This window comes from Cupressus sempervirens, chromosome 2 (assembly GCF_028749045.1).
Source record: "Cupressus sempervirens isolate cs-2001-9-10 chromosome 2, ASM2874904v1, whole genome shotgun sequence".
NCBI classification, from domain to species: Eukaryota; Viridiplantae; Streptophyta; class Pinopsida; order Cupressales; family Cupressaceae; genus Cupressus; species Cupressus sempervirens.
Genome location: NC_143119.1, coordinates 505,086,821 through 505,109,664, shown reverse-complemented (window position 1 = coordinate 505,109,664; position 22,844 = coordinate 505,086,821). Strand labels below are relative to the sequence as shown.

Here is a 22,844-nt window from a genome sequence, read left to right as displayed (position 1 = left end):
CCCTATTATGAGCAATTGCATCCACCTGATTAAAGGTATACCCAATTAAGGCCATACTTGGTTAAGAGCATTTCAACCTAGTTAAGAGTGATTACGAAGACCCATTATAGATCTACTCGGTAGAGGGATTTCAAACTTCTTTTGAGAGCCGCCTTGTTAGAGGATTTGTGCTTCAAACCTGTTAAAATACTACTCACCCTATTATGAGTGACCCGCTTAATAGATTTTGATAGCCACTCTATTAGAATCAACAAGTAAAGAGTGATATGATAGTTGCACTCAATGCATGACAAATCCAATGTAACTCTAATCAATGCTCTACTCTCAATTGCTTCTAACACACTTCTCAATCTTTGAACTATCACTGCATCATCAATGATCCCACCAATAGTTGTCACAAATCAATCTTTCATCTCCTTTTATACTTTTTTACGGCAATGAAAAATGCTAAAATGGTTTATCTTGAATCATCTTAACATGCAATTCAACTTTCATGCGCGAGTGCCAATGCATTGAATTTTGTCCCATGATGTTAGCTCAACACAATTTACTAAGTAATTAATCCTTCTTTTAACTTTAACATCACCCAATTACCGATTCACAAGAACTAACATTTTTGGTTGCTTTGTTCTTCACACTGTAACCGATTCAACAAAACAAATCTTCATCTATACTTCACTCTGATAGACGAAACTCTAGAATTAGGTAGATAAACCTTTGATGAATCGTCCCTATCAACCATGCACTCAAAAACATAAATCTGATTACTGCACAATGAAAATACTGAATATGTTTGTCTATTCATTGGTATACTACACACTTCACAATTTTGGCTATCTGATCAATTTCTTTGTCGGTATAGCTAATCCAACAAAAGTAGAACATATTGTTGCCAACAATGACAACACTAAAATGATGATCCATCCACTCTGATACTGGTAACCTTGTCACACATCATTATTATGCCAACAAATTTGAGTTTTGAATGTGCATGCTAGTAATTTATTTGATTTTAAGGGAGCTTTATTTCTTATTTTCTTTAGTACTAGTAGACAAACGATCTTTTTTAGTTTCCTTTTTCTTCTTTAATTTTTCTTTGGGAGAGAGTTATAAATTATTGTCTTTTGTGCATTTCTTGTTATTCTTTAGCATCCACCTCTTTCTTGTCCCTTACATCAAGCCCAACAACTTTTCAACCTACTCTCCAATCATCCCTTAAAGTATTTCCCTATTACCATTCTCAAAACTCGGTAGAACTTTAACAAGTTAATGACTAGAAACGAACATCTTAATAAACAATATCAATTCATTTTTGTGTAAGCAAAACAAACATCCTAATAAATAGTATAAACTCATTTGTGATTTGATTAGTTCAACAAACACCAGAATTAATTAAGCTCTTTGAGAAGATTTTCTAGGTTCGGGCAATTATATGGTTTCCAATAACAAAAGTATTTAATATCTGAAGTTAGGTCACTATTCAGACCATCTAAAATGTTGGAAGTCCATATTCCGTAGGCAATAGTGAATTAGAAATAGCATCCATAGGCCAGATATATTTAGTTTTCGCTTTCTCCTACCTTAAGGAACTAAGATGAACAGCATGTACCTTATGCAGGGCAGCAGGACATTTTCCCTCAATTTTGAAAACATATCCTACATATATCTGTATTGAAATGTAAAGAGAGATGAGAAAACATGAGTAAGATATGAAGAAAGTTAAGGCTGCTCCTCAAATGCATCAGGTTCTGAATTTTTTAGTATTCATTGAGAGCTCCAAAAAAATTCAAAACATTTTTATTCAATATGAGTTCACCCCTTGTCAGGAGGAATACCTATGAGCAATATCGAAATTTTTTACCATCACAAGTCCAGACTAATAAATAGTTGATTTTAGATGGTTTTGACAAAGATTGATATTTATTGATTAAAAACAGAGTTGCTTGTACAAAATAACATAGCCCATCGGGAGTTAAGGGGCAAGGAAACAAGTGTGAACCATAATGGCGAGTAAATCAAAAGTAAAAGTAGTATGAGAGCAGAAATAACATGACAGCATCAAAGGTAACATTATAGACCTCCAGAATTTTAGTATTTTAAGAAATCATCTCATAAGATTATGTAGAGCAATAAGACAGCAGTGGACAATAAACATCAAAACATAATTAAAAGGAAGTTGGAACTTGTCTGCAGCATTGCTAGTTTGTTCAATTCCAGCTTGTGTTGGAACTCTATGGAGTGGGTCTAAACAAAGTTTTTGATAAGTGGAATGGTAGAGAGCTATTCTCACCAGAAGCACTAGCCTGTGTACCTTATCTAAATCAACATCTAAATTTCTTCTTGGAGAGGCCTTTTTTGATGCTAAGAGGTTAGGATATTCTCCAAACCTTCAGTTCTGTTGGTCAAGTTGATGTTGTACTGCAACGTGTACTCCAAACTATCTACCAATTAGGTAGTGATTTTTCTGTTGGTGACAGGGGGCTTCAGACTGCTGACAAAGATGGATGATGAGAATTTTAATGAAACTTGTATGAGAAGAATTGGCTGATTTAAATATGTATTTCAAAGGTACTCTGTAGAATATACTTCATACCTGGTGGCTTTATAATCCCTCCACTTGACCTCATTACACGTTAACACTGGATAAAATCTTCAGCAACAAAAGAGAGCTTTTGGATCATGAGAGATCCACAACGTTTGGTCCTCCTTGTATTGTATCTCGAAAAGTGATTGTGGATCTGCATTGTAGTGGCAACAAGTCTAAAGAGAGAAATCTGCCATTTCTATGGCATTTGAAATCACAAAAATTCCAGTCATTTCCATCTTAAACTGTACAGGTAAGTTTCACCAATCCAAAAGTCTTTTAAAAAACAAACAGGTATGTAAATATTTCTTAACAATCTATCAGAATCTGCCATATAACTTTTCCCAAGAAATACAGTATATCCCTCATATTTTCATGATAAAGAATGTTCATGAAACTCACCTCTTCCTAGCATATAAATCTTTTACACCACCAACACTGTTCATGGAACCTGATGCCAAGTGACAGAAAATTCCAGGAAGTCATCTTGCAAGCTTTCCTCAATGGTAGATCAGTGTATTCATTTGTAAGCATATTATTCAGCAAAATCGACTAAGAACTCCTTTCTGCAAGTTTCGAACCTCCAAAAGTTTAATAAATAGTAAATACAATACCATGTCAGTAAAATAGCACTTTCAAGATTCAAAGAGAACCCATCACATTTTCAATTAGTTGCTTGTACTATAAACCAACAACCTTACAAAAGTTTTCAATTTTGGAAAATGGAGTTTGAGGCCCATGAACAGAAGCATTCTCCAGAACTACAAATTTGTGTTCATGTAGAATTTTAGTTTAAAATGCATTCAGAAAACATTAATCTGTTCCTATACATTAATTGAAATGCTTACATGATTAATTACAGAAACAAAAACAATGAGGCATGTATAGAAAAAAATAATTCAAGTCAAAAAACACCATAGGAACATTAATCACACTATGAGAAAAGTTTTACTTAACGCGGGCAATTTTTGGAGCTGAAAAATCCTAGCAAGATGAAAACCGAAAAAAAATGTGGATAAGCCAACCATGCCATCCAGTCATGAGTTACAAACAACTGCCCATTGAAAAGAAAAAAACTACAACATGCATTATCTCAACAGTGATTCCAGCTTTTATTACAAAGTAACTTCAAATAACCAATACGAAGGAAAAGGATAATGAACTATATCACTATGAACCAAATGTAAAGAAATGATTAATATCTAGAAGGCGGTAAATAAATAATACTACAAAAAATTATTTAAGTTTGGTTGTTGTCTTTCACAAAGAATCAAAGACTGACTGGAAAACCTTGACCAGAAAAGGACGATGGGACCCTGCTCGACTATAAAGAAAGAGAAGTGGGATACACAAACATCATTATTTAATTTGACTTTGTTTTCTTCATTTGTTGATGCTCAGAACAGATTCATTACACATGAATAAGTGGCCATTGCATTTGTGGAGAAATTTAGCTAAGAACTTTAAAATAAGACTTGATAATTGCTTGGACTCATCAGAAGTTGTCAATAATGTTAGTATTAATTTTCTTTTTAAGCATCATTATGGGGCTTTTTGCTTACAGTAGCTGTCTCGTGATTAATAGGTACCCTCATTTTAGTGGGTTTCTTCTTGCTTCAAATGCTATTTATCAAGAGATGTCTATCCGGCTCTAATTGTCCTCCCTCTCAATGTTAGGTTCAAAAAACCTGCCCAACTATTGAGCCATCTTGTTGCCAAGACATGATATTTATTTCAACTACCCATGTGGTAGGGCACCCACTTGGTTCAAATTCTATGATGACCCTTCAGCTTCCATGGTGCACAATGAAGGCACAGGGGATCGACTAGCCTGATAGTTGACATGTCACACCAGTCTCTTAGCTTTTAACCAAGCACTAAATCATTCCTTCACTACATGACTTTGCATTCTCCTATAATGGGGATAATGAAGACTGCTAAATGATGTCTCATAAAATAAAAATCCCTCATCTTTTGGGGGGAAAAACTCAATTCCATGACTACTAAGAGCTCAGACCTTCAGTCAAGTACAGCTTAAAGAGTGAGAAAATAAAACATTCAAATTTGAATTTTGTTCTCACGGCAACTTCAATTATAAGAGTTAAGTTGGTGCCAAATACCAATGCCAAATTGTTCAATCTCTAACCAATTAATTTGTTGGGAACTTTTAGTCAAATTTATGGGGAGAGAGGAGGAAGGGGGTTGATTAGTAGATAAAAAGTTTATTTGGTTATGTCAGACAGAAAAATACATGATATGAATCTGGGATATAGAGCAGGTTTAAAGTTAAACATCAAGTCGTGCATCCCAAAGAAAGGAGGGTGTTATTTGACCAGTATAGGTCCAATGTGTATTTTTAGCAGTTATTAGAATTTTTAACTTCGTGGTCATATATATATATATATATATATATATATATATATATATATATAGAGAGAGAGAGAGAGAGAGAGACACACACACACACACACAGTCACAAAAGTTGAGGTTCATAGCTTTTCAGACAACTTTATAGCCATGGGAAAAAAGGAGAGATGACAAATAAGGCCATATGGCAATCATTGGGGTGTGCTTTGACTTCCTTTAGAGTGTCTTATTGGAGATGAATAGCAGGGATGGCACACAACAAAAAACATTGAAAACCCTTGTGTGAGGTGTGATGAGTCCTCGCATGTTTTATAAGGTGGTGAACTTGTCATCTACCACAAATAGATTACACCTAACTTATCTTTGGCCACTAGTGATTAATTGGATGTGTTTCTGAAAATGGATCTGTACCTTTCTATCGATTTCCCATGCAGTAGAGGGGGTTTGCCAAAAAAGTTTGTACATCAACAAGTGATACCAGTCCTAGGAAATATCCAAGATAAATCTAAATTACTTAGAACTTGGATGTCTTATTTGCAAAAGCAGATATTAAACAAGAATATAGGAACGACTTTTAGAAATGAGGCTTAGGAATTTCAAAATCTATAAGTGCAATAATTTATTATCAGTCCATCTCTTGCTTTCTATCTACATATAGATGTACATACAAGTTCACACAGTTGAAAAACATTTAAAAATACATACATAGTTTTTTAATGATGTTCAAAAACATGCAAAAGAAAATAAAAATTATTGAACATATTACTGATTTCTATACAGATAAAGATTGGTATTCAATCACAGCACAGCCCTAAAAGAGTTCATGTTTTCAATACTTACGAACTTGAATTTCCAATGTCATTAAAAATTACAAATAATAAATGAAAGCCAAAGTATTGGGAATAGCATAAAGCATCGATTAATTATACAGTTAACAAAATGTAGCCATAAAATATATTAATACATATCTTTGCAAAAAACAAATCCTCTAGGAAAAACAAACCATACTTTTAAAAATAGCATAGAAATATTGTAATATTGTCTTTGAATTTATTAACCAAGAATTTCAAAATATCTGATTGAAAGAAATATCTGAACAGAGAACTATGCATAAACAGCGAATTAGAAATATCTTCAAACTTTATTTACAAATATGATGTTCAGATTATATATTAATATAATAAGCCATAGGATTCAGAGTTAAAGCTAAACTAAAGGAACAGGATACAAACAAATGTTGTGTGTTTTCTGATACTCGGTTCCAAGTGCTCTTATGAACAAAGTTCTTCCACAGTGGCACTCTGATTCTCATCCTCCACTAGTTCTTCCACTCATTGATTTTGATTACAGTGCCATCTCCGAGACTTTTGGATTTTGCAGAGACCTTTCAATTCCAAAGAGGCCTTTTGATTTTTGCAGCAGGTTCGCTCTGGACACATAAATTTAAGCCCCAGATTTGCTAAAAGATTTGTTGTGTAATTGTGTAATTAACTTTACAAACTTTTCTTTACCAGCCAACTTTTTCTGAGTTGCATGGACTCATAGTTTGCCTACAAGGTGAGTTTTCCATGAAAAATTGTGGAAGTTTTTTCAATAACTCAGGAGCTTGTAATAACTACAAGCATAGATTAAAATATTGAAGATATCTTTGTGATAAGTTCGCTTATCACGAGAAGATCTGTGGCACGAGAAGTTATGTAGCTTTCTGGGAGGAAAATATCGCAGAAAATTTCCAAAATATCACAAAGGAACTGGCAAAATATTGGTGATAGCTTAATGTTTTAACTTTTATCACAATAAGCTGGAAAGTTAACCCCTGCAGATGCATATATACAGCAACGACCTAAAAAAGGGTAAAACATTATTATTTTTATTGCAAATACAGGTTTGGAGAGGAGAAAAAGGGTAGACTGCTTTGATATTGTACTTGTATTTGCTTATAGTTTTTCAAAGACAATTTGTTGCTTTAAGTTTGCTTCAGAGTTCAGGCTATCAGACTATGGCTACCAGCCATCTGCATTCCACATGAGGATGTCATTTTGTTATTTATTTGCATTTATATATATCTAGATCAGCTTGTTCGGTTTGTTTACTCATTTACTGACTCATTAGATACATCTCCTTATTGAATTTTGCAAGAACAAATGCATTTCTAATTAAATTTAAGCAAGAGAAAAAGGGTAGACTGCTTTGATATTGTACTTGTATTTGCTTGTAGTTTTCCAAAGACAATTTATTGCTTTAAGCTTGCTTCAGAGCTCAGGGTATCAGACTTTGGCTACCAGCCATCAGCATTCGACATGAGGTTGTGATTTTGTTATCTATTTGCATTTATATATATCTAGATCAGCTTGTTTCGTTTGTTTACTCATTTACTGACTCATAAGATACATCTCCTTATTGAATTTTGCATGAACAGATGCATTTCTAATTAAATTTAAGCAATTTTTTAAGTTCTCAATATTTTCCCAAAGCTTCCAATTTATCTCCAATATTTCCCGATATCTTGTACTTCCCTTGGCGATAAGTTGGAGATAACGATATCTTGAACTGTGCCTACAAGTACTTATTGAGCTTCTCGACACAAGTATTTGCAAAGTTTTTCAATCTTTATAATCATCCAATTAGTAACAGTTGTGAAAGATGAAGCATTTGCTCTTCCATTGGTGACTCTTCACCTTCTATGTATGAACCATGTCAAAATGTAATCGTCAAATCTTGCCCGTGAAATATTGCTAGAAATACCATGAGGACACTACACTAGACTTTTTGAAAAATCATAGTTTTATCCAAAGAATTCAGCAAAACATAATTTTGACCAGAAAATTGCAGGTTTTGCTCAACAAATCGGTGTCTATGTTAAGATTCCGGTTTTTACTGATTTTGGCGGGAATTTATTTGCTAAACCAAATCCAGTTTTTTCCTAACTAATTATAAAAATCCCTTTTTGTTTGTTTGCAAATTCTCCCCAAAGAAAAAGTTTCGCTAGCATGATTTAAATGAGATTTACCATGAGTACTCAGCAAGTTGCAAGGAAAGGCAAGGCTCGCAAGTCTCTAGCACTCAGAATCAGACAAAGCCAAGTTTTTCCCAGACTTGCATTGTCTTGGGACTCACTGAGTCTGGTGAGTCCCAATGGAAAAACTCTGCCGCCTGGTTGAATTTTTTTTAAGTGAAATAACAAAATAAAAATAATGCTTTCAACTTGCTTTTATTTCATGAATATTTGCTCCTCTACCCTAAAAGTATCGTCCTTTCATTTTGTCAGAAAAATAGGAGAAAAGAGAGCTGTGAGCAAAGAGTGCATTGTAGGGCAACTGACAAGGATGTAAGAGCAAAAATCCATTAATAAATTGCATTTGGGCAGCTTCATAAATAAGTTTAGTGCATCATGAGATGTCTACCAATGTTTGGAAGGACTTTTCATTTCAAGTTTGATTTAAAAGGTGAGCTTGAACTCTTATGGTGTTCAATATTTTTTAACCAAAAATTGCATTTTTCTTTGCATTTCATTTATTTTTTATTTTATTTTACTAGATCAAAGAAAGAACCCTAGATGTGTTTGGTTTTTTCTTTTGAACAAACGTTACAATTTTTGTATTAGTTTAATGATTATAATTTATAAATCTCAATTCACAAATGCTAAATTTTTGTATTTATATATTATTGCAGCTGCCTTGTGCTTTTCAAATCATCTTTTTCATGGTGTCCGGAACCCCAATTAGAAGGGACCCATGTTGGAAAAGTGTTGAACTCTTCTCTAGGCAAAAAAGAGGAGAGGTAAAATGTTTTTTTGCAAAACAATTTATCATGGGGAAGGTATTAATAGATTGAAATATCATCTTTTACACATACCTGCCCATGATGCACAACCATGTACATGTGCACCTCCTAAGGTTGTTCATGAAATGCTAGTGCTAATGTTCGTAGTATTGTTGGTGTTGGTGTTGGTGTTGGTGTTGTTGCTTGTGCTAGTGCTAGTGGTAGTGACAGTATTAGCCTTGGGTTTTAGACTCGTAAATCTAGGATAGATTCTTTTCTTTGCCACACACCATTCCTAATCCCAACTGTGGCTTGAGCAGCATACATGATGCAACGAGACATTCAATTGGAGACTATAGTACTATTGCACCATTATGTTCTTCCAGCCAAGTGATTTTTTTTTGTTTGATTGTTTTAAAATTTATAGTTTTATTCTTTCTCTTGAATTTTTATATTTAGAGGTATGTTGAATTCAAATTTAAACTCTCCATTTTGCAATACTTATTTAATTTAATTGTGGCATGATTTAGGTCTCATTATTGGCAAAATATGGTAAATAGTAATACTATATCTATTTGTAAAATGTAGTTCAAAGACCTCAGTAAAGATGACTTAAAGGGCCACACACCATTCCTAATTCCAACTGTGGCTTGAGCAGCATACATGATGCAACGAGACATTCAATTGGAGACTATAGTACTATTGCACCACTATGTTCTTCCAGCCAAGTGATTTTTTTTTGTTTGATTGTTTTAAAATTTATAGTTTTATTCTTTCTCTTGAATTTTTATATTTAGAGGTATGTTGAATTCAAATTTAAACTCTCCATTTTGCAATACTTATTTTATTTAATTGTGGCATGATTTAGGCCTCATTATTGGCAAAATATGGTAAATAGTAATACTATATCTATTTGTAAAATGTAGTTCAAAGACCTCAGTAAAGATGACTTAAAGGGCCCAACTTTGCTATAAGGTGGCTCATGTACAAGCCACAATAGAGCACCAGTTGTCACGTAGGAATAAGGGCTGCACCATATTGGCCAATGGTAGGACCTGTAGAATAAAGAGAACACAGCTCAATTTTCTTGGCTTTCATCTAGACTGTAACCCATGCCCGACTGTAACCCCCACGTGACTGTTTGGGCGTCATTTTTGATTCATGCCCGCATGTGTTCCTCTACGCGACTGTAGCATGGCGACTGTAGCATGGCATACTGAGATGAGAATTTAATCCACGCGACTATACCCCGCACTCAACTGTATCTTCTTCTCGCGCGCAACTGTATCCCACACGAGACTGTAACCCGCGCAACTGTAACCCGTGCCCGACTGTAACCCCTGCACGACTGTTTGGGCGTCGTTTCTAATTCATGCCCGCGTGTGTTTGGGCGTCTTCTCAGCTTCATGCCCGCGCTTCGTTTCTCAGCTTCATGCCGACTTTTTCTGCGATTGCGACTGTGACTGGGCCTACGATTGGAACCTGCGTGGCTACCATTTGTTTTCCACTTGCGATTGCGACCATTAACAGCCAATCATCCTCCTATCCCCACGACTATGACTATTTTCCACGCATGGCTAGGATCCCTACGCGCCCGACTGTAACCCCCGCGCTGGGTTACTACTGTATAGACAGGGAATACTTTTCTCTCATAGGGTGATTTCTGCTATTTTGGCTGTGATTCTGCTCCCTGTCTATTATAGCAGATTGTGATTCTTCACAATGATTCAACCCGACTCAAAAAAGAAGACAAAAAAAGAGATGGAAAAGAAACGTATGCAAAGGAGATATAAACATTTTCAGTTCACCCTTACTTGTCTACAGTATACTATGCGCCCTGCTTGGAGAAGTCTTCAACCTACACTGAAGTCCGTAGCTCAGAAAGTATGCAAGGATGGCTTCACGTAATTTCAGATGAATGATTTCGTGGTGGAACCAGATATTAAGGCAAACGTTGGAAGCTGAGCAGAGAGGTCGAAGGATATTTAGAAGGAAGACTTAGGACCGATTACTCACAGCAAAGAGACTTTCATTATGCACTAGCTCGGGTTACAGGAAAACGATACCTCAGACCATGGCGGAAGCACGAATAGACAGATTTCTTGTTGTTACTCCCCCAAAAACGACAAAGACCACATATAAATTGATATTGCGCGGCTTTACATCTTCTGCCATTACAAGACTACAATGCGATTTGCATTTCCATCGATTGGAATATGAATCGTTGGAACAAAAGGTGGAAAAAGGTTTTAATAATATAATTTAATGTTGTATTATTATTTTGGTTAAATTATAATTAAGTATATATAAGGTGACATTATTGTATTATAGATCTAATATAATAGTGCCACTTTACAAATATCTAATTATGATTTTAATCAAAATAATGATATATTATTAAATGATATTACTATTAAATAAAGGTAAGAATTTTCTTATTTAGTTTTTAAAATCTTATATTATTTCTAGCTCATGTAACTTCCCACTTTGTTATTTGTTGTCAAGCTTTAACAATGCTGCCATGGCGACTTTTGATCAAACCTGATATTCCTGATAACTAGGTCATATGATCATTCCATTTCCGTATGACCTCATTTCGTAATGCTTCCCCTCCTCGAGTCTTTATCCTGCAACCTTCAAAACAATCATTCTCGCCAAAACATCAAATTTCATAATTCCTAATTTGTTAAATAATATCATTAGAAATTTCATCGTAAATAATAACTGACTGAACATCAACTAAAAAAAATATATTTTTTCATGATCACAACGGCTAGAAACTATATTCACTTCACATGAACACAACGGCTAAAAACTATATATTCATTTAGTTCTTTAAAACGATGCAACGCCTTAAGATAACTGCTTCAATTTCACATGAACATGAATAAATAAAACGGCTATAACTACCATGATGGAACAACGACTAACTTCACTTGAATTTGAAAATTTATTCTGGTTCAACGACTAATTTTAACTAAGAGAAATTAGGGCAAATTTTGGGATGTAACATACCCACCCCCTTAGGTTTTTCATCGTCCACGATGAAATAGCATCAAAGAAAACTAATAAATAAAATTTTTAAAAAAAAAATGAGGAATATTCAGTTCCCAATTTCTGAAAATAGATAAGGGTATCTTTGAAAGATATCATGATAGTCTTCCCACGTAGCATTATCCTCTAAATACTGGTCCCACTGAACCTTGCACTGAGTTACTTCTCGATTTCGTAAGCGCAGCTTACGCACCTCGACTATTCTGGTTGGCTTTACCTCTACCACCCCTGGCTCTCGTACCTGCAACAACTTCCAATCAATCATGTGTTCATGATGACTAACAAACTTTTTAAGGTAGGACACATGAAAAACGTTATGCATCTTGGCAAGGGCTGGAGGTAAAGCAATCTTGTAGGCTACTGGGTTAACTACCTCCAAAACTTCAAAGGGTCCCACATATCTAGGGGCCAATTTAGCATTTTTGCCGAATTTAATAGTACTTTTCTGGGGCTTATTTCTTAATAACACCTTGTCTCCTATAGTAAATTCTCTAGGTGTTCTTTTAGCATCAGCATAACTTTTTTGCCTATCATTAGCTTCCTTTAATCTCTGGCGGATCTAAAGTACTTGTTCTTCCATTTCTAGAAGCATCTCCGAGCCAACTATAACTCTGTCTTCTAATCGATTCCAACTTACTGGGGTTCTGCACTTACGGCCATACAAGGCTTCAAAAGGTGCCATTTTAATCGAAGACTGATAGGAGTTATTGTATGCAAATTCAACCAGTGGCAGATACATTTCCCATTGATACTGTCGATCCATGCAATAAACCCTTAGAAGATCCTCTAATACCTGATTAACTCGCTCTGTTTGACCATCTATCTCAAGATGATATGCTGAACTTATATTCAATTTAGTGCCCAAGGCTGAGAATAATGTCTGCCAGAATCTGGAAGTTATTCTTGTATCACGATCTGAAATAATTTTCTTTGGTACCCCATGTAATCTGAAAATTTCTTTTATAAATTTATGGGCTATCTCAAATGCTCCATCAGTTAGATTTCCTGGAATAAAATGTGCTACCTTAGTCAATCTATCAACCACGACCAAAATAGTATTATGTCGATTCTGAGTCATAGGCAACCCTTGTACAAAGTCCATAGATATTATTTGTCATTTCCATTCAGGTACTTCATTTGGATGTAATAGTCCTACTGGGTATCTTTGTTCTGCTTTCACCTTTTGACACTCTAAGCAACTTGCTACAAACTCAATTATCTCTTTTTCATTCCCTTCCAAAAGTATGAAGGTTTTATATCTGATAACATTTTCGTGACTCCTGGGTGTCCTGAATATGGAGCTGAATGATACTCCCCTAGAATTAATCTACGTAACTCAGATTGATTGGGCACATAAATCCTGTGGTGATATGTCAATAGTCCATCCTTCTCTAACTTAAAATCTGAATATTTGGGGTCCTGTGGATCTCTAATAAGTGCCAAACTGATTTCTGCATAAAAATCATCATTCTGCAAATGCTGTAAAATCTGATCTCTCAATTGAAATTTTACCTTGGTCATTGCTGAAATGTGTCTCCTTCGACTTAAGGCATCGGCAACCTTGTTTTCTTTTCCCTTAATGTAGTTTATGTCAAATTCATAATCTGCTAAGAACTCTAACCATCTCCTTTGTTTAGCATTCAAATTTTGCTGAGTAAAAATATATTTTAAGCTTTGATGATCAAATCGAAGTTCAAAGGGTTTTCCAATTAGATAATGCCTCCACATTTGTAAAGTGTGGACTATGGCTGCTAATTCCAGATCGTGTGGTGCATAGTTTTGTTCATAATTCTTCAATTTTCTAGACTCATAGGCAATGACTTGTCCCTCTTGCATTAACACACCCCCTAATCCTTCACCTGAAGCATCAGTGATTACCATGAATGGTTTCTGTGGATCGAGTACTCTTAAAATAGGTGCAATAGTCAATTTTTCCTTTAGAAACTCAAAAGCTGATTGACATCTTTCTGTCCAAATAAATTTCTTTCCCTTTCTTTGAAGTGTTGTGATTGGATAAGCTATTCTTGAAAAGTCTTTGACAAATTTCCTGTAAAATCCAACTAACCCCATAAAACTCCTGACTTCGGACATGTTTTTGAGGATTGGCCATTCTTTGATCGTCTTAATCTTAGATGGATCTACTACTATGCCTTGTGCTGAAATTATATGCCCTAGATACTGAATTTCCTTCTAGTAGAAAGCACACTTTGATAATTTCCCATATAATTTATGTTCTCTAAGTCTCTGTAGTACTATCTCTAAATGCTTATGATGTTCTTCTTCATTTCTAGAATAAATAAGAATATCATCTATGAATACCAACACAAATTTGTCTAGCAATCGTGAAATATACTGTTCATTAAATTCATGAAGGCTGCAGGGGCATTAGTTAATCCAAATGGTAAGACTATAAACTCATAATGTCCATATCTGGTCCTGAAGGCAGTTTTATGTATGTCTACTTCCTTAATTTGCAGCTGATGATATCCTGATCTCAGATCGATTTTTGAAAACACAGTCGCACCCTTCATTTGATCAAATAGATCATCTATTCTGGGTGACAGATACCGATTTTTGATGGTGACTTTATTAAGCATCCGATAATCTATACATAGCCTCATGGTTCCATCCTTCTTTCTTACGAACAATACAGGGGCTCCCCATGGTGAGACACTGGGTCGAATCATTTTCTTATCCAACATATCCTGTAATTGAATCTGTAATTCCATAAGTTCTGTGGTGGTCATCCTATACGAGGCTCTGGATATAGGTTCTGCTCCGAGTACTAAATCTATGGATAAGTCAAATATCCGGGAAGGGGGTAATCCAGGAAGTTCCTCAGGAAATACATCTTGATAGTTCTTTAGATAGGGATATTTTTCTTCAAAAGATTCCTTTAGTTTTTGTTTAATTTCCCCATCTTCATAAATATAGTCATCTCTGAGTGTAGTTTTCCTTAAATCTTCAATTTTTACTGCGAATATCTCACAACCTTTTCTTCCATTCCTCTTAAGCTGCATTGCTGAAATCTGTTGGGCTCTTATTTTATGTTTGACTCCTGAAACATTTGTAGGCCTACCTCGGTCATCCACACAACTTATTGTTTTGGCAAGACAATCTACCTTAGCTTTGTGCTCGTTGAGCCAATTTATTCCTATAATAATGTCATAAGATCCTAAGGGTGCTACGTATAAATTTAGTTCTGTAGAGAAGTTTGGAAAGTCAACCTGGGCTTCGAACAAGCATTGCTCTACCTTATCCCTTGTCTGATTTGCATATTCGACTATCCACGGTTTTTCCATAAAGCCAAATCTTTTTGGAAATTTTTTTAATAATTTAGGTGAAATAAAACATTCTATTGCTCCAGTATCAATAAGAATAGTTGCGGGGTTACCATAAATCTTACCCGGTGTTTCAATGGGGCCTATTTGTTGCTCTGCCTGTTGATTATCCAAGGCTGCATGAATTCTTTGTTGAAACTCCTGTTGTTGCTGCGGCAAGGATGGGCGTTGTTGCTGATTGAGGTTAGGGCATTGTCTTTTAAAATGATTTCCTTTACAAATGAAACAACCTCCTGGTGGTCCTCTTTTTTCATTGTTCCTGTCATTTTTGTTTACATAAACGTTTTCCTGATTATCTCTAGTTCCACTACTTCTATTATCAGGTTTGTTACTCTTAAAGTCCTTAAACTGTTTCCTTGGTGGTCCAGATTCGGCACCTTCTGAATTCCAATTGGTTTTTCTCTTGCTGTCCCTAATAGAATCATCCTTCTTGACTTTATACTCTTGACGCACAACTTTTTCCAAGGCTTCTTCCATGGTTCGTGGTGCTAAAACATCTACGGCTCCCCCTATTCTATTATTCAATCCCATGATGAACTTTCTTACTTTTAGATTGGTATCCTGCTGGTAAGGGGGTACGTACTTAAGTAATCTGGTAAATTTCTCCCAGTATTTATGAACTGTCATTTCCCCCTGTTTCAGATTCTGAAACTCCATGAGTTTCTGATCATAGAAGGTTTGAGATAGCCACCATGTTTTAAATATGTTGACAAACTTTTCCCAAGTTATGTCCGTAGATCTAATGTTCAACTCTACCTTAGTGTTTCCCCACCAAGTTGTTGCTTCCCCAATGAATTGGTATGTACCCCAAACAGCCTTAGAAGTCTCTGAAAAATTCTGAATCTCAAAGTATTGTTCCATCTCCGTCAGCCATGCCTCGGCTTCTTCCCCAGATTCAGTACCACTGAATTTTGGAGGTTTAATTTTCTTAATATCAGCTGATAAATCAGCTGCAATCTACTTTTTCTTTTGTTTATCAGTTTGCTTAGGGGAGGGAGTCCTATTATGTTCTGAGACTTCAGTCTCAACTCTGGGTGTCTCTTGCATTTCCTCACGTTGTTGCCCCATCTGGGCTGCCATCTCACTCATTCTTTTATCCATTGCTTCTAATTTTAATTGTGTTTCTTGAAGAATTTGAAGTAATAATTCGTTAGAGGCTTGTTGATTCTCTCGGACTATTTCTCGGTTTTCCACATCCTTATTGTTATTCATGTTGTATTTTCAGGAGTTGCACCTGTTAGTTTACACAATTAAGTTTAAAGTTTAGCTTTTGTTGCTCAAAAGTTTAATCCCCATTGTTTGCCAAGATATTTATTTATTTTATTTTATTGCACATCTATGCAAATCTTTAATTATAAATCATATCCATTGCTCGACAAAGCAAATTTTGCAAAAAATAAATTATATCTTATTGCTCGACAAAGCATAATTGCAAAAACATATCTATTGCTCGACAAAGCAAAAATTTTTAAAACATTGCTCAACAAAGCAAAAAATCTTCTTTAACATTGCTCGACAAAGCAATCCTTTATTACAAAAAATTCCTCTAATGAGGTTGCCTACATTCATAGAATATGTTTTACTTTTGTTTTGCAACTTTTGGCTTAATTTGGTACATGTCCCATACCATCCAAGATCTGTGAAAATGAAAAAAGGGATTGTTCTGTTGAGCGTACCAAATTTGAATCAATTTGTTCCTGTACGCTGCTTTCTTGGCCGGGGTCCATCGAATCCTTTCCTTCTTCATCCGTTGTATGGCTTCATACATTGTTTCATCATCTCAAGGTTTAGAGCAGCAAGAATAGTCATACTTAGTCATATTTTATAGGAGGTAAGGAAATATAGGGTGTCGGGTTTTCTTGTGGGGTGTTCTACGTACTAGCATCCTGTATTTGTATTCATCTTTATTAGATTTCATGGACGTGATGAGCCCAGGTTCAGTGTTGAACCCAGCGCTCTGATACCATATGTAACATCAGGATATTCTACATCTTTATGTAACATCAGAATATTTTACAACTACAAATCAGCTGAATTTAATATTCTAATTATCTGATGAGATATATCTAAACTAATACTGAAGTTAATCTAAAACTCTAAATTTATTTTTATTACTGATTATCAAATTTATTCTAATGTTTGAGAATACTGAATTTTAACTCTAATCTAAATTATTGTCAGAAAACTGCATCTAATATACTTAAAGAATCAATTTATGATACATCTAATTACAGGGAAAGAATCTTTCAGTTATATACATATAGAAATAAAGAAACTTAAATAAAACAAAGATTCGCACTGATTTACTTGAAAGACTTTTCCAATTAATTGACCAAGCTCTGACTTTGGTGAGAGAAGCATTAACGTAGGCTTAACCTCCCAACTGCGGACCTTTTTACTTATCCCCACAAGTTCTAAATAAATAGAACGGCCCTCCCTACCCTGAGGTCAGGCTTGGGATGTTCATCAATCTAGTCATCGGAGTACTCAGGTGGCTTGAGGTCCCAACAACTATTCGATTGAATAGCTGAGGTATCAGGACAACAACGCGATCATTTTGTTGTGGCATGTTCGCCCTTTTATTGCCCTGGCCAGGGATTTCAGAGGTGGGTTTTTATAACCCGATCTCCACCACTCAGCTTGACAATTAATTCTTCAAAGTGGATTTACATGAGCTAATCAGATTATTTATTTATTAACAATTACTCATAATCTTTCTTATTTTTCTTGTGTCAGATTCATCTACAACTTTCACCATCAGCAGATCTTTAGATTGGTGATTCCTTGGTGCCTAAATCCATTACATCTTATACTTAATCATAAGATTTTGGTTCTGCCTTCTCAAATCTTCCTTAGTACTCAGACTTGATCTTTACTACTGGTTTGATGGATTGATACAGAACAGTTCATAACATAACTCCACAGATTTATGACATGGGTTGATATTGGTATAGTTTTACACAAAAAAATAACATTGAGGTAAAATCAGACAATAAAAAGAGATCAGAGGTCTTATTAATTTCTTTATCGACACTATCTTAGACATTACTTACTGTTATTGCTAAACAACGTTTGCAAAACTCAGTTGATATTATACTAATGTGATAAGTACAAGTGTGGAATTATGACTCAATCTGTACATTCATCCTCTTCACAGTGATTCAACCCGACTCAAAAAAGAAGACAAAAAAAGAGATGGAAAAGAAACGTATGCAAAGGAGATATAAACATTTTCAGTTCACCCTTACTTGTCTGCAGTATACTGTGCGCCCTGCTTGGAGAAGTCTTCAGCCTACACTAAAGTCCATAGCTCAGAAAGTATGCAAGGATGGCTTCACGTAATTTCAGATGAATGATTTCATGGTGGAACCAGATATTAAGGCAAACGTTGGAAGCTGAGCAGAGAGGTCGAAGGATATTTAGAAGGAAGACTTAAGACCGATTACTCACAGCAGAGAAACTTTCATTATGCACTAGCTCGGGTTACAGGAAAACGATACCTCAGACCATGGCAGGAGCACGAATACATGGATTTCTTGTTGTTACTCCCCCGAAAACAACAAAGACCACATATAAATTGATATTGCGCGGCTTTACATCTTCTGCCGTTACAAGACTACAATGCGATTTGAATTTCCATCGATTGGAATATGAATCGTTGGAACAAAAGGTGGAAAAAGGTTTTAATAATATAATTTAATGTTGCATTATTATTTTGGTTAAATTATAATTAAGTATATATAAGGTGACATTATTGTATTATAGATCTAATAAAATAGTGCCACTTTACAAATATCTAATTATGATTTTAATCAAAATAATGATATATTATTAAATGATATTACTATTAAATAAAGGTAAGAATTTTCTTATTTAGTTTTTAAAATCTTATATTATTTCTACCTCATGTAACTTCCCACTTTGTTATTTGTTGTCAAGCTTTAACAATCCTACCATGGCGACTTTTGATCAAACCTGATATTCCTGATAACTAGGTCATATGATCATTTCATTTCCGTATGACCTCATTTCGTAATGCTTCCCCTCCTCGAGTCTTTATCCTGCAACCTTCAAAACAATCATTCTCGCCAAAACATCAATTTCATAATTCCTAATTTGTTAAATAATATCGTTAGGAATTTCATCGTAAATAATAACTGACTGAACATCGACTAAAAATATATATATTTTCATGATCACAACGGCTAGAAACTATATTCACTTCACATGAACACAACAGCTAAAAACTATATATTCATTTAGTTCTTTAAAACGATACAACGCCTTAAGATAACTGCTTCAATTTCACATGAACATGAATAAATAAAACAACGGCTATAACTACCATGATGGAACAACGACTAACTTCACTTGAACTTGAAAATTTATTCTGGTTCAATGGCTAATTTTAACTAAGAGAAATTAAGGCGAAAATTGGGATGTAACAAGGAGACAGCAGGTTTGCAAACTAATATTAGTTCTATCATGACACAATTGGAGGGTCTTGATGCCATTAAAGAACAACAGTCCATCATAGCAGTTAAACACTCCTCTCTTATTTCTGATACGGAACAGAAAGTCAAGACATGGGCCTGTCTTTGTAGTAACACAGATTCTCAACCTCTGGCCAATATTGATAAAATGGTGCAAGGTAAGATTGAGGATGAGCGTGTGAAGCGGGTCCGTGAGCTCAATCTGCGGGTTCATAGACTCCCCTCTACCCATGATCCTCTCGCAACAGAATGCTCTTTCCTCTGTGATCAACTTGGTCTTACCGAGATTACGTTGGATAGGTGTTGGTTTGGACATGGGGATGTCCTTTTTATTAGATTCTTTTCACTTGCAGACAGGCTTCAAGCTCTCTGTGCTAAGAGGAAGTTGTTTCCTTCGAAGATCTTCTTGGACGAAGATCTCACGAAGTCCCAAGTTGCAGAGCTCAAACATGCTCGTGGTATTGTTGCTAAAGCTAGGCAGGATGGTAAATGGGTTGTTATCAAAAATCTAAGAGCTGTTATTAGAGATTCTCCCCCAAGTGGTTGGGAAAAGAGGCAGGCCCCCAAGGCCAAATGACGGTCCCACCAGTAGTCGGACAAGAGGGAGGCCCCCACTTGCTCCCTTCTTGTTAACTGTTGGAATGGTAATGGATCTTTATGGTCCTTACCTAGTCTTCTTCTTGATGTTGTGGGTTCCGCCGATATTCTTGTCATATCAGAGACTCACGAGAGTCCTGTGTGTCCTCTGCCAAGTGTCACAGGTTTCTAGTGGTTATCCGTTTTTAGGGAGATTGTTCGCGTTTCGGGTGGTGTGCGGGGTTCTGGGGGTGTGCCCTGTTTGATTAAGGATGATATTTTCAGTAGCACTTCTATCGTACACTCGGATTTGTTTGCCAGATTTATGTGGGTCCGTATTTTTTTTAAGTGTTATCGTCGGAGGGATATCTACTTGGCTGCTTGCTACTTTCCACCGGCTGTATCTCACTATGCTTTTCATGGTACCGATGACGGTGATCCTTTTATTGATCTTTGCGAGACTCTCTCAGTAAACTGCTTTAGGGGACATTATTATTCTCGGGGATTTCAATGTGAGAACCAAAGCACTACAGACTCCACTTTATGATCGTCGCTCTGACCCCATGTGCTCCACCAAGATTGATCCTACCTCTTTAGGGCTTCATAGACTTTCTGAGGATGCTCTTGGGCCGTTATCCGTGTATGGTAGACATTTGTTGCGGTTTTGTGAGTCTTCTGGTTTAGTGATCCTGAATGGGCTCTCTTGCTTCCCTGGTTCTGAGATCTTCACTTGTTGGCCTCATGGTGGTGGTGCTAGTGTCGTGGATTATGTTCTTGCCTACCCCTCCTTCATCTCGTGTTTTCGCAGTTTCACCATCTTGCGCCTTCCTCTTGCGGATCACTCTCTCCTCAGCATTCATTGTAGCCTCTCCCCTTTTTCTGCGCCCTCACTCATGTCACCTCATCATTCTTCTATTACCGCTCACTTGCCCATTCGCTTCCATTTCATTGATGGTGACCGTAAGCTCTTCTCCGCTCATCTTTCCAAACTCCTCAGCCCTTCGGGGTTCTCTGACTCGTTTGAGGCCACCTCCATGTTTGACTTATTCGCATCGTCTATTCTTAAGTCTGCCACCCTTTCCATCCCTCACCGCCCTCCCTTGCTCCTTCGCTACAAGCGTCGTAATACTTGCCACATGAACCAGTGGTTTGATTTAGACTGCAAATCCTTTCATCGTGCTATGCGCTCTGCTTTTGAGGCTCACTCCACTGACTTGGCCAGTATTCGCTCGTCTTATCTCCGCTTGCTTCGAAGTAAGAAGCGTAACTTCACTGCCTCAAAGTGTAAGTCACTTTGCTCCACACTGGTTAGTAATCCCCAACTCTTTTGGCGTACTCTTTTCCCCCGTCATCCCCCTCCGCCTTCCACCCTTGACTTTCACTCCCTTGCGTCACATACCATGGCTCTTTATGATATTCTTGGGCAGCCTTCCATTCACCCCCCCTCGCCTCCTTTCATTCGCCTTTTCACCCCTTCCCACATTTATGAGGCTATGAGATCCATGAAATGTAGTAGAGCTACTGATGAGGAAGGTTTTCAAGCTGAGCTTTTCAAGTTCGGTGCTCAATTCTGAGTCCCTATCTCTCTATTATTTTTAATAGAGTGATTCACACTGGGTTTCTAGCTTCCTGGTCTAGGCACTTGATTCATCCCATTCACAAGATTGGGCCTATCTCTGACCCGAGGAACTACAGAACCATCATGATTGGGCACACTTTTGCCAAACTGTATGCTACTACTCTTAATACTATGCTATCAGTGGAGCTCGACAGGATTGGTTGTAGGGCTAGAGGACAGGCGGGCTAGAGGACGGATTATCAGACTATGGACCACATCTTCAGACTACGGGTTATTATTGAGGAGGCCAGACACAAATCGAAAAAGGTATACTGTTGCTTTGTTGATTTTCGCAAAGCTTTTGATTCTATTCCTAGGGTGGCTTTGTTTGACAGACTTAGGGAGATTAGTATTTCCGAGATACTACGTATTGCTATTATGAGATTATATGAGACTGTGGTCGGTGGATTCCGAACTCCTGCTAGCTTCTCGGATCCGATCCATTGTACTATTGGGGTTAAGCAAGGTTGTCCTCTCTCTACTACTTTATTTGGGTTATATATTGATGAGCTGGAGGACTTCCTCTTGGAGTCTTTGCTCCCGGGTGATGTTTGTTATCTTCATCAGGTTCTGATCTGGATCCTCTCTTTGCGGATGATATTGTTCTCCTTGCTTCCTCTCCTAATAGGTTATAGAGACTTCTTGATAGATTGGCTTTATTTTGTGATCAGAGACAGCTGTTGGTTAACTTGGGTAAGACTCGGATCATGGTCTTTAATTGTCTAAAGACCTCTCATCTTCACTTCACATTTCGGGCCCAAAAGATTGAGATTACTTCATCCTATTTGTATCTAGGTGTTTTGTTTTCCGGACCGCGTTTTAGCATGAGACCTGCTATTCAGCCCAAAGTTAATAAGGGCATGGGTTATGTTGCTTTGCTTGAGAAATAGTGCTTCAGACATCACTTTCAGGATACCTCGTCTAAGCTATCTCTCCTAGATGCTCTTGTTCGACCGACTGTTCTTTATGGTTCTGTGGTTTGGGGTCCTCTCCTTAGCTTTGATTGGGCCTCGATTGAGCAAGTCCAAACTTTGTTCTTGCAACGCATT

The 22,844-nt window shown here is 36.5% G+C and overlaps 1 protein-coding gene across 7 annotated transcripts in view; it reads right to left on the bottom strand.

Annotated features, from left to right (window-relative positions):
- Positions 1–1,901: 1,901 nt before the first annotated feature.
- The window catches only part of LOC149573204 (uncharacterized), a 77,762-nt gene continuing 56,819 nt past the window's right edge, over positions 1,902–22,844 (bottom strand). For 2 of the 7 annotated variants that reach the window (XM_089814379.1, XM_089814385.1), the window contains 3 exons: positions 2,987–3,150; positions 2,594–2,783; positions 1,902–2,488 (listed from right to left, as the gene is read on the bottom strand). Coding sequence is in view for 2 of the 7 variants with exons in the window: in XM_089814385.1 (XP_089670511.1) it covers positions 3,124–3,150 (27 nt within the window). In the remaining 5 variants the exon portion in view is untranslated. Of the gene's footprint in view, positions 2,492–2,593; positions 2,830–2,986; positions 3,166–22,844 lie in introns of all 7 variants that reach the window. The other 5 variants (XM_089814382.1, XM_089814380.1, XM_089814383.1 and 2 more) reach the window with 5 other exon arrangements.